General features: G+C 62.7%; 1 protein-coding gene across 2 annotated transcripts; it reads right to left on the reverse strand.

Annotated features, from left to right (window-relative positions):
* Positions 1-1,911: 1,911 nt before the first annotated feature.
* On the reverse strand, positions 1,912-11,318 carry TSPAN1 (tetraspanin 1). 2 transcript variants are annotated; one of them, XM_051999846.1, is made up of 8 exons: positions 11,158-11,318; positions 10,945-11,009; positions 5,749-5,955; positions 5,465-5,539; positions 3,580-3,678; positions 3,122-3,262; positions 2,852-2,935; positions 1,912-2,393 (listed from the first exon to the last, which is right to left on the reverse strand). In XM_051999846.1, exons 2-8 carry the CDS (start codon positions 10,999-11,001, stop codon positions 2,340-2,342), a joined length of 717 nt encoding a protein of 238 aa, XP_051855806.1. In that variant the 5' UTR covers positions 11,002-11,009; positions 11,158-11,318; the 3' UTR covers positions 1,912-2,339. The 2 variants fall into 2 exon arrangements, with proteins under 2 accessions (XP_051855806.1, XP_051855807.1); XM_051999847.1 differs by having other exon boundaries at positions 11,241-11,289.
* Positions 11,319-11,522: the final 204 nt, after the last annotated feature.

Consider the following 11,522-nt stretch of genomic DNA (forward strand, 5'->3'; position numbering starts at 1 on the left):
CCCCCCCCAAGTCCCTGAAGCCGAGGCCGGATTTTTTATTTTTTGAGGCAGTCAGGATTAAGCGCAAGCCTGTTGTCCAAGGCAGGATCTGAACTCGGCTCCTCAGGACCCAACGTCTGGCGGCCCTCGCTGCCGGGAAAGGCCCAGGGAAGGCGGGGGAGGGGCTGCAGTCTGTGGAACATTAGCCTCCAAGGGGGCCCATGTACAGGACTCCCCTCCCCCCCAGCCCTTTCCGTGGGAACCAGCTGGTCCATGGGCTTCCCAGTCCCAGCCTCAGTTTCTCCCCGTGGACAAAGCGGTCTCCAAGGTTGGAGGAGGGAGCTGCTGGCTCAGGGACTGGCTCCGCGCCCACCTGGAAGGGTCTCTCCCTCAAGTTCAGCGTGTAATGGGAGTGAAGGGGCTGGTGGGGGCGCAGAGGGAAGATGAATGCTGAAAAAGGGGTGCCGGGTCCCCACAGGGGGGCAGTCACCTCGGGAGAGATGGAGAGCAGGGCCCCGCCTTCCTCCTCCCTCAGCCACCTGTCCCCCTCCCCCGTCCCCTCCCCCACTGCCACCCTCCCCTCCCTCTCCAACGAGGCAAGCCCTTGGCAAACACTCCACCCACCCCATGTCCTGCAACACCCTGGCACCTGTGGGTGGGGGATGGGGCGGGGCGCTCCGGGCCTGCCAAATCTCAGGCAAATGGGCTCCTGGCGCCAGCCCCATCTGGTGGGGGGGAGGGGGGGGGGCGGCTGGCGCTGTCCACGTGATAGTTCTGGGCTGGCCCCTGAGCTCAAGGTCAAGGGCAGGGACTGGGGGGGGGGGGAGAGCGGAATCCCCCTGAGCACCCTCACGCTGGGATCTCCGTGGGGAGGGGGGCCGTGGGGAGGGGTCCCGAGGGAGCCCAGCGGGGCTAAGCCAGAGCCGGGGGCACCGGGCAGAGACAGCAGGAGGGAGAGCGGGAGAGACACCGATGGAAGCCGAGATGGGAGAACCGGTCAGGCCGGCCCAGCCGTTGCCGGGTAACGGTGACCGCTTCCGACCTTGCCCTGGCCAAAGCCTCTCCTTGGGTCAGTCCCTCTCGGAAGCTCCCGGCAAACTGAGGCAGCGGCTCCGGGCCCGAACCCCCGGGCCCCTGAAATGGAGACTCTCGGGGGTCCCGGGAGGGGGGAGGCCAGTGCCCGGCAGAGGCAGCCGCTGCCCTGTTGCCCGGGAAACCCCAGCCATGCCCAGTGGGCCAGAGCCAAGCCCGGCCTAGGCAGCCTGGTATTTTTATGGAGTTCCAGCTCAATGCTCAGGCCCCGGGGAGGCCGGGGCCAAAGTCCCCCGGGAGCCCGAGCTGGGAAAGGGGCACAGGGCGGAGAGGATGGCAGCGACCCCCCTCAGCCTCGCCACCCCTGCCCCGCCCCTGCAGCCAAGCCCCCCAAGAAGCGCGCTCCGGGCTGCCCTAAGGGGAAAGCAAGGAGTGCCCTCCCAGGACTGAGCCCTTTGGTGGTTGGGGGAAGGAAGCCTCCTCTCCTCGGCTAAGAGTCTGCCTTTATTTCCTCATCTATACAATGGGGACAATGAGAGCACTTCCCTCCCAGGGACTGTAGGACTCGAACACGGGCCCTGCATGTGCCGGCACATAGGAGGTGCTCCCACATTTGCTCCCTCCTCCCCTCCCTTTCTGCCCGTCTGTTCCCCGTGTGCAAAGTGCAACTGAGCCAACAACTGAGAGGCTTCCTCGGCTTAAAACCCCCCGGAGGAGAGACCTCGGCGGCTTTCCACCTTCAGGTCCTGCCGGGCCGGCCCCGGGGAAGGGCCGCCCAGGCAGAGGGAGCCTGGGCGCAGGTCCCGAGTCCCCCAGGGTCGGGGAGGGCTTTGGGACCCCGCCGTGTCCTAACCACCCCACCCGACACGGATCACGCGGGGGGAGAGGCTCAGGCCAGGCTGGCAAATGGAAAAAACTCTTTAATTATTTTTGTACAATCAAACGTCGCAAGCTTCTGGGCCTGGCCCTCCCCACGGTGCCCCCGCCCCCACCCCCAGGTCTGCAACTCCCCTCCCTTCCCCTGCCAAGGGGTCCCACGGGGGGGGGGGTCCCACGGGGGGGGGGGGCCACGTCTCCCTCCCAGAGGGTCAGGGCTGCTCTGACTCCCAAGAGCCTTCATGTTGGCCCCGGGCCCTTTCCCCAGATGGAAGACCTCGGGAAATTGCAGCATCTGGGGGTGGGGGGACGGCCCGGATACCCCTCCCCCGCCTGGCTCAGCCACCAATTTAAAGCTGGGTTCCGTGGGGTCCGTCCCTCAATCCCTGGTGGGCCACGTAGGAGCTCCGCCCCCGGGCCCATCCCCCCCGCCCCCGCCCCGGTGCTCAGCATCAGGCTTTGTCCAGTTGACAGTAGAGGTACATGGACACGACCATGGCGGCCAGCTGAAGGGAGAGAGGGAGAGAGAGCCGGCTGAGTGAGCCGGGGGGACTCGGGGGGCAGAGACAGGGCGAGGGGGCCGAGTGAGCCGGGGGGACTCGGGGGGCAGAGACAGCGCAAGGGGGCCGAGTGAGCCGGGGGGGATCCGGGGGGACAGACAGTGGGAGGGGGCCGAGTGAGCCGGGGGGACTCGGGGGGCAGAGACAGGGCGAGGGGGCCGAGTGAGCCGGGGGGACTCGGGGGACAGAGACAGGGCGAGGGGATGGGCAGGAGGGAGCCCTGTTCTCCTTCCCTTCCCCTGCGGTGCCCTCTCTGGGCCCAAGAGTGCCTGGAGAAAGCCCCCCCTCCCCCTGCCCTCCCCCACCCAGGAAGCCTCCCAGACTTGGCTCTGTGCCGCGAGGACCAGAGAGATGGGAAGTGGGTTCTTAGGCCTCCCCCCAGCCCGACCCCGCTGCGCTCTCACCTCGAGGGCCCCGAAGCCAGCGGCCACACCGCCCACCACAGCCGCGTTGGTGCGAATGTCCTTCAGGAGCTGCCGGAAACAGCCCTGGGGAAGGGAGAGGGAGGAGTGGCCGCGGCGCCCCCACAGCCCCTGCCTCCCTTCTCCCGGCCCCCTCCGGCCCCCGCGACTCCCCCCAGGACTGGGCAGTGACGCCTCCCCCCGACTCCACACTCGCTGACCTCCTGCCCCCTTCTCGCCCCCCAAGAGAGCCCCCGGGCCTCCTCTGCCCACCTGGACACCGGCCTCCTGGGCATCTTTTGCAGAGCAGACGGCCGTCTGGTTCTTGCAGCAGAAGGAGGGGAAGTGGTGGTACTTCGTGTAGAACGGGGACAGCTCAAAGTCGGTATAGTTGTTGAAACCACAGCAATGGAGCTGGGGAGAAAAAGGGCCAGTCAGGGCCTGGGGGGGACCAGACCCTCACCCCTCCGAACCAAGGGGCTCCCCGAAGGAAGTCCTAGTCTGGGTGCTCCCCAGCACTGACAGGGCTGTCCCCCCCAGGCTGAGTGCTCCCCGGCACTGACAGGGCCGTCCCCCCCGGGCTGAGTGCTCCCCAGTGCTGACAGGGCTGCCCCCCCCAGGCTGAGTGCTCCCCGGCACTGACAGGGCCGTCCCCCGGTCTGAGTGCTCCCCGGCTCTGACGGGACCGTCCCCTCCCACAAATCCCCACTGGGAGGAGGGGCCGCACTCACCCCTTCCATGGTGCTGTTCCACACTTGGGTGATGTCCGACTGCTGGCCGTAGTCCTTCTGGATCACCGGCACCACCAAGGTGTTGAGCAGGTTCTCGGCCTGGAAAGAGCCTGTTTTCGCCTCTGGAGCCGGGCCCTATTTGCCCAGCCCCTCCCCCCGCTGATCGTGTCCCCCTCTCAGGCCTCCACTCTCCCCATGACCAGCATCTACAAGCTCCCAATTGTGACAGCTCCGGGGCCTCTAACACACCCCAAGCCCAAACTCCTCTGGGAAACAGGACCTGGTGCCTCTCTCAGAGCGGCCCCTCCCCTTCCAGGCCCCCTCTCTCAGAGCGGCCCCCTCCCCTTCCAGGCCCCCTCTCTCAGAGCGGCCCCCTCCCCTTCCAGGCCTCTCTCTCAGAGCGGCCCCTCCCCTTCCAGGCCCCCTCTCTCAGAGCGGCCCCCTCCCCTTCCAGGCCCCCTCTCTCAGAGTGGCCCCTCCCCAAGGCCCTGAGGCCGGAACGTCCTCCCTCTCCTTCCCCACCCCCAGCCCGGCCTCTCCCTGGCCCCTGTTGCTCAGAGCATCAAACCCAAGCTCCCCGACACCTCTTCGTGGGCCGCCCCCCTTGTTTCCCATGGGACTGGGAGCTTTGGGAGGAAGGACGCTGCCCGCGGCAGGCTCCATAGTCACTCTCAGCCTCATTGAGAATAACCCCCCCCATTAGATTCCCAAAGTGAATCACAAATATTACCTCCTTTTATCTTCACAATAACTTTGGGGGGAGGGGTTCTTACTGCCCCCATTTCACAGCCGGGAAAACTAAGACTGACCAAAGTCAAGGGCAGGACCCGGGACCAGGAAGTGTGTGAGGGGAGTTTGAACTGATCTTTGGGGGCCTTCCTGCCCGCCCCCTGCTGCCGGCAGCCGCCAGGGTCTGGGCCAGGTTCCCTCCCAGGACTCTGTACTGCAGTCCCTCCTGGGACACTGTAACACGCCCGGGGGGGTCTGGGCTCACGCCCCACTCTAGGATGTGAGCTTCTGAAAGATGCACCTGTCCCCATCCCTCCTGCCCCGGCACAAGGCCTAGAAATGGCCGGCAGGCGAATTAAAGGGGAGACTGCAGGCGGGGTGCAGAGAACGAATATGGGGGTGTCCCCCATTTCTTGCCCCACCCCCTCCGGGAACCCCGGGCCCACCATCCCTTGCAAGCCCCAGCCCCCAGAGGGGCGGCTTCTTCCGGACCCCCCCCCGCATTCTCCAGGCTGGGCCCCCCCAGTTCCAGGCCCTCCTTCCCCTGAGCAGAGGGGGACTCCCTGAGGGCCGGCCCCGTTCCTCCTCCTCTCCCAAGGACACCGGCGCCCCCGGAGGCCTGGGCAAATGTTTGATGAGTTCTACTTCCCTCAGCCCCGTGACCATCAGCTCGTAAACAGCCGGTTCCAGCTGAGGGGGCGGGAAGCGGGTCCAAGCCCTGACCTCTCAGCCTCTCCCGGCTCTTTTCTTCCCTTGGGAGCACGGAGCTCCGGAGCCAGAACCGGCCTTGGGGTCTCAGAGAGGGAGAGAAACTGAGAACCCCCCCGCCTCCCTCCCGGCTGGTCCCGCTGGCCATAGCCAGCCGAGCAAACCGGCGTGGGTCCGGCGCTGACCGTCCCTCCCAGGGGGCCCAGCTCTGGATCCCCGGGAGCCCCCGGCCCGGCCGCCTCCTCTGGCTCCCTGAGCTCCAATCTCGCCCGTGAGCCGGGGGTCCCCTTTCCGCTCTCTTGGTGCCCCCCGGCCCGGCCGCCGCCTCTGGCTCCCTGAGCTCCGATCTCGCCCATGAGCCGGGGGTCCCCTCTCCGCTCTCTCGGTGCCCCCCGGGCCTTTCCTGGCCCCTGAGCCGTCCGCCCCTTCCTTCCTTATTCCAACTCACCAGGGAGGTGTAGACCAGGGCGACCACTGCGGCGGCGATCTCAGCGATGAATATTATGAGCAGGATGGAGAAAAACTGGGGAGAGCAGGAGCCGGGAGGGGAGACAGTCAGATGGGAGGGGAGGGGTCCTTGGAGGCCTCCCACCAGCTCCCCCCGGCCGGCGGGGAAGGGGCCTTCTCACCCCCCTCCGCTCCAACGGAGAATGTCCCCCCCGAGGTTGGTAACCTGGGGCAAACTTAAGGGGGGTTCCATGGGCAGGAGAGGCCCAGGGGCGGGGGGCTCACCATTATCAGCACACATTTGCTCTCCTTCTGGGCCCCGTAGCACCCCAGGAAGCCCAGCACCAGCAGGGCGCAGCCCGCGGCGATCAGGAAGTAGCCCACATTCACAAACTGCATGGCGCTGGCCGACACGGGCCCGAAGATCTTCAGGAAGGAGGCGCCGTCCAGAGAGACCCATATTCCCACTCCCAGCAGGGAGACGCCGCAGAGCTGGGGGCAGCAAGGGAGCCGGTGAGGGGAGACCCGGGCCAGCCCCCCCCAGGGCGGAAGGGCAGGTCTCCAGCCCACTGCGCCCCCTTCCCCGGAGGGGACCGGCCGAGCTCCTGGAAACCCCCTGGCCCTCGGGCTCACACCAGGGAGCGCAGGGGCCCAGCCAGGCCCCCCCCCCCCCCCCCCGTTTCCAGGAGGAACTCCTGTTCCAGGCACCTACTCTGCGCTAAGTGCTCTCCCAGCCTCTGAGGCTCCCAGCAGCCCTAACGAGGCCGACACCTCCCCCCACCGCTGAGGAGTAAGGCAGACGAGCGGACAGGACCCGCAGCTGGAAGGAAGCCCAGGTCACTCCCGCACCGCCGGGGGGGCATGCTGCCTGCTGCGGGGGCCTGGGCTCTCTCAGCACCGGAGGACGCCATCCGGGTCTCCTCTCCCAGACCCGGGCGACCCAGGAATCCGCCTCTGACCACCCGTGCCCATGGGTGCCGGACAAGGGTCCCCCTCTGCCCCTCCCCGGAGCCCCCCTGGCCAGTGGGCCTCCAGCCTCAGCCTAAAGACCCGCCCCTCCTGGTGCCGGGAGCTCCCACCCTGATGTTGGGCCTCTGGGACGCGGCCCCGCCCGGCTGGTCCCCCTGCTTCCCCAAGGCACACTCATTCCCTGAATGACGGCCATCAGCATCCTCCTCCTGAGCTTCCCACCCTCCGGCCGGGACTTCCAGCTCTATTAGGTGACCCTCCCTCGGTCTGACCATCCCCCACTCGGGTGCCCTCCCAAGCCAGGCCCAGATCTAAGCTGGCCCAAAACACAGCATCGGATTCCAGGCTCCCTCCTGCTCCCCGTCCGTGCACTTGGGTGGGCCAGAGAGCCAGGGATGGACAGATGGACACATGGACACGGACACACACACACTCTCACGGACACACAATCACACTCACACACACACTGGGAGCTCAGGACCAGAAGAACCAGATTCAAATCCTAGCTCTGTCCTCCGTATTCCAAACGCCCATTTCTAGAATTCTTCCAAGGTTCACTTGGCTCAAAATACCATTCAAACAAGATACAGGCGCCATTATCTTCATTTTACAGAGGAAACAGAGGTTAAGTGACTGGCTCCAGTTCAAACAGCCAGGAAGCCAGGGGCAAGGCCCCGGGCCCAGCTCTCCCGGCAGTGACCGGGGGGAGGGGGGGTCACTCCCTTTCTCCTCTGGGTCTCAGTTTCCCCTTCTGTCAAGTGAAGGAAGACGGGCCTCCGAAGGGCCTCTCCCTGTGCTTGTCTGGGCTCTAACAGAAACCGAGAGGGAGGAAGGGATTGGCCCAGATTGCACAGCGACCAAACCCAGGCGGGCCCTGGCACAGCCTCGCCCAGATTAGGGCCTTCTCTCCGTAAGCAGACGCCCGGCTGCCCGGCTCTGCTGCAGCCTCTGGAGACGGGGACCCCCCAGGCTCGGAGCTGGGCTCGAGCCGGGGACAGGAGGAAGTTTGCCTGGGCACTAGCTGGGTGGGCCCAGAGTGGGATTAAGATATATTTGTCTGAGAAAGAAAAGAACCGAGAGGCAGAGGGGTCAGGTTTCAAGGGAACCAGGAATCCTGTTCTCCCCCTCTGGCTCTGAGGGCAAACCGGATCTGCTTTTAACCCCGGCCAGGCCAGAACTCCAGAGGGCCCCGCTCTGTTCTGAGCCTTCTCTGAGGGCACAGGGGCAACAAAGAAGGGGCAACATCCTGCCTTGGAGGCCTCCTGGCCCTTCTCCCTTGGGTGCTTCCAGCCCGCTGCCCCGCCTTCTCTCCCCACAGCCCCCAGACTGAACATAAAATTCCAGGTCCAATACAACCAAGGGGCTAAAACACACGAAGGTGGAAATTGAGAGCCCAGGGTTCGAATCATGGCTCTATTACTTCCTGCCAGGGTCCCTTAGCTTCTTCATCTGTAAAATGGCGACAGTGACACGGCCGGTCTTCCCTGCCTTCCTTACAAGATGGAGGAGAGGTTACAGAAACAGAAAGCTGAGCTGTGTCCACTCACACAGCAGGACAGCTCTGGCCACGTCAGTCAGGAGAGCCCTGGGGGTCCCTCCGGCCCTGGACCCACAGGGGCTTCTGGAGTGGTGTCTGGTGCAAGAGTCACCAGGCACTGGGACCTAGACCAGGCTCAGGCTGGCTCCTCTTCCCCCTCCCAGAGCCTGAGAAGCCGCTTCTTTTTTTTCTTTTTCCCTGACACCTTGCCAGCCTCTCCTTCATCACCTTACATTCCCTCCTCTAGCTCCCGCAGCCTGGTTTCCATCCCTCACTGCCCTCCCAGACTTCTCCCGCCAAGTTTAGAGATGGCCCAGCAATGACCTTGTGTCCATCCTCCTTCTCTAGGACTGCTGCTCTTCTTTGCCTCTCCTGCCAGTTACTCTTGCCTCATCTGGCTCTGTTCTCTTTCTACTGGAAGACCCTTTCTCCTCCCCCTCCCCCTACCACCCACCCAGCTTCCAGCATCCTTCCCTGGCCTCTCCTCCTGCTCAGAGGATGAGGCAGCCAGCACTGGGACACCTGCCCCACGTTGCTCCTGTCTCTCAGGGAGGAAGCATCCACTGACCCTCATCTTCACTGCTCCCTGCAAATATTCTAAGGTCTTCCCAACCTTAAAAAAGCCCTCCCCGTCCGCTCTAATATTCAACTTCCCAGGACCTCTCCCCTCGCTCTCACCACCCATACACTCACAGCCTCCATTTCCTTTACTCTCTTCTTATCCCCTGAAATGGCTCATCATCCTTCTCTGGGCCTGAAAGGGTCCAAACGTATCAATGACATTTTAGCTGTCGGCTCCAAAGCCATCTTTCTTACCTTTTCAATTCTGCTTGACCTCTCCATGGTTTTTAACAAGGGTTGGACCAACCCCTTCTTCTGGAAACTCTTTTCTTTCTTTCTATGATATTTTTGTCTCTTCTGGTTCTCCTACAAGCCTGATTGTAGCTGAATCTTTCTCCCACTCCCTGACTGGGCAAGTTCCCCAATACTCCATTCTAGGCCCTTTTTTCTTCTTCTAGTTCTCATGAGCAGCATAGGATGGTAGAAAGAAGACTTGATTTGGGGGCAGAACTGTGTTCAAATCCCCCTGTGATCTTGAACAAATCATTTAAACTTTTTTTTACAGATTTCTTTCCATTAATTCTAAGATGAGAGACATGGAGTTTTTGAGGCTCCTTCTAGGTTAAGAGCTATGAACCTGTGCCCTCTCTACCAATAATTCCCAAATCTCTATGTCCAGTTCCCTGATAAACTTGGATACAGTAAGTGCCTAATAAATGCTTATTAACTACCTAAGCTGGATTTCTGTGATATCAACCCTGAAGACAGAAAAAGTACTTAGGTTAGTCATCCAGGTCAATGCTCTCATTTTATATACGAGACTGAGAGAGGTGATTTGCTCAAGATTTGATCACAGGTGGCAAGTGAGCAGAAGCCAGCTCCCCTGGCTCAGAAATCTGGTGGGTTTTTCCCCAGCACGAATTTCTCCCTAGGTGTCATCCCCACAACTCAGGAACTCTTTCCTCATTTATCCCCTTCCTCCTTTTAATCTAAACTCTGTCTCCTAATCAGTCCTAATCAGACTGTTTCCTAACTTCCTTATTTCTAGAGATGGCAGAAGGCAGGGCTGCTCTCCTCCCTGGGATACAGGCTCCTGATGCCCTGATCCTCCCCTCTCCTTTGCCCCCCACATACAAATACATGCCAAGGTCTGCGGAATCAAGGAGCTGCCATGCCGGAACACCCAGGGGTGCTGAAGTCCAACCCCCTGCCTACCATAGCAACCTTGTTACCAGCATCCCCAGATAGTGGGGGGCGGGGAGTCCTCTGGTCTCAAACCTTTCTGCTCCCAGAGAGCTTGTAACCTCATGGTGGACTCTTTCCCATCTCCCTACCCATTATTTCTAAACTCCTGCCATTATTACCTCTTGCCTGGACCACTCCCTACAGTCTATCCTTTTAGATCTTGCTGGGGGAGGTGAGAGAGGCTCAGGTACAGGATCCAGCCTATTTTAGTGACTGTAGCATTCCACAATCTGTCTCCAGGCTACCTTTCTTCTTTCATCCTAGCCACTCGGCTCAGTTCTAGTGTTCTCCTCCCCTCCTCAATCCCCCACAATAGAAGTTCTGGTCCCTCAGGGGAACTGAACTTTCCCCAACCTCCTCCTCCCAGTTCATCCCACTTTATGGACCCCTTTCCCTCCCTCTAGTATCTGTCCTTTTCTCTCTCAGCCTCCAGTGTCCTAGCTACATACCCCAGCACAACAGAGGGGGCAGGGCCCAGGTTTACCCTCCGGGGCTCCAAAGAAGCAGGGGGGAGGGGAAAGGGGAGGAGGAGACAAAGCTCTGGGGAAGGGTATGGCGATGGAATCAGGCCTCCTCTTTCCCCTTAAGGAAAACTAAAGGGGCTGCATGTGATGCTCTGACCCTCTCTAGGTCCTAATTCTCTCTAGACAAATTCAGGCTTTCCCGTCAGCCTTCAGGGTCATGGGGGCCAAGTCCTGGTGTCCCGTGAGCCCCAGTTTCCCCTCTAACAGTGAAAATGCCATTAATCCTAGCTCCCCTTGCTTTAGGGGTAGGACCCGCAGTACAAGTTCAAGGATCCCCATTTTACAGAAGAGAAAACGGAGATTTGTACCAGCCAGGGTGTGGCGGGGCTAAAACCTGCCGCGTCCCAACTTCCCCTCCCGGCCTGACTCCCCCATCTCCCGGATGTCCCAGCTCCTCACTCTCAGAACAGGGTTTCGGGATTCCCCGGACCTCCCCAGGTTGGGGAGCCGGCCCCCGCAGGAGGCCGGATTTGGCTTTAACCTCCAGCCCATCTTTTCTTTTCTCTCCTGACTCGAACCAACTGGCCCAGAGGCCAGAGCAGGGAAACTGAGCCCCGAGGGCAGGGAGGCGGCATTTCCCGCTCCCGGGCCCCAGGGGATCTCCCTCGGAAGGACTCCCCCCCCTTCCCCAGCCCCGAGACTTACAAAGATGAGGAGGTTAAAGATAACCATGGTGACCTTCAGGAAGGTAAAGCAACTCATTTTGGCTCCTGGGGGCAGAGCAGTGCACAGTTAGGGGGGTAGGACGGCCCCTGCCCGGACCATCCCCCTCCCGCTAGGTTCCGCGAAGCCCGCAGTCCCCGGCCACCGCCCGCCAGCCCCCGGGGCTGCTCCCTTCCCTCGCTCCCCGCCCCGCACCTGGTCAGGGCCCCCGGAGGGCGGCAGCTGCGGTGGGAGCTAAGGGGAGCAGGCACCGCACGGGCAGGGCTCGGACCCCGCACCTGTAGGGACCAGCCGGACACTGAGCGCAGAAGTCTAAGAGCTCCCGCTCTCCGCGGCCGCCCAGGCTCACCTGAGCAAGCTCACGCCCGGGGCGGCTTTTAATGGGCCCCGCCCCGGCCCGCCCCGGCCCGCCCCGGTCCGCCCGGCTGGCCTGGGTTCTTGCTGCCCCCTGCTGCTCTGGGCCGGGGGCGCAGGGAGGACAGGTGCGCCGGGCGGCGGGGCGTGGGGCTGGAGGTCCTCCGGTGGCCAGTCCTGGAGATCGGCGGCACCTAGCAACCGAC

The sequence above is a fragment of the Antechinus flavipes genome, chromosome 4 (assembly GCF_016432865.1).
Source record: "Antechinus flavipes isolate AdamAnt ecotype Samford, QLD, Australia chromosome 4, AdamAnt_v2, whole genome shotgun sequence".
Lineage (NCBI taxonomy): Eukaryota > Metazoa > Chordata > Mammalia > Dasyuromorphia > Dasyuridae > Antechinus > Antechinus flavipes.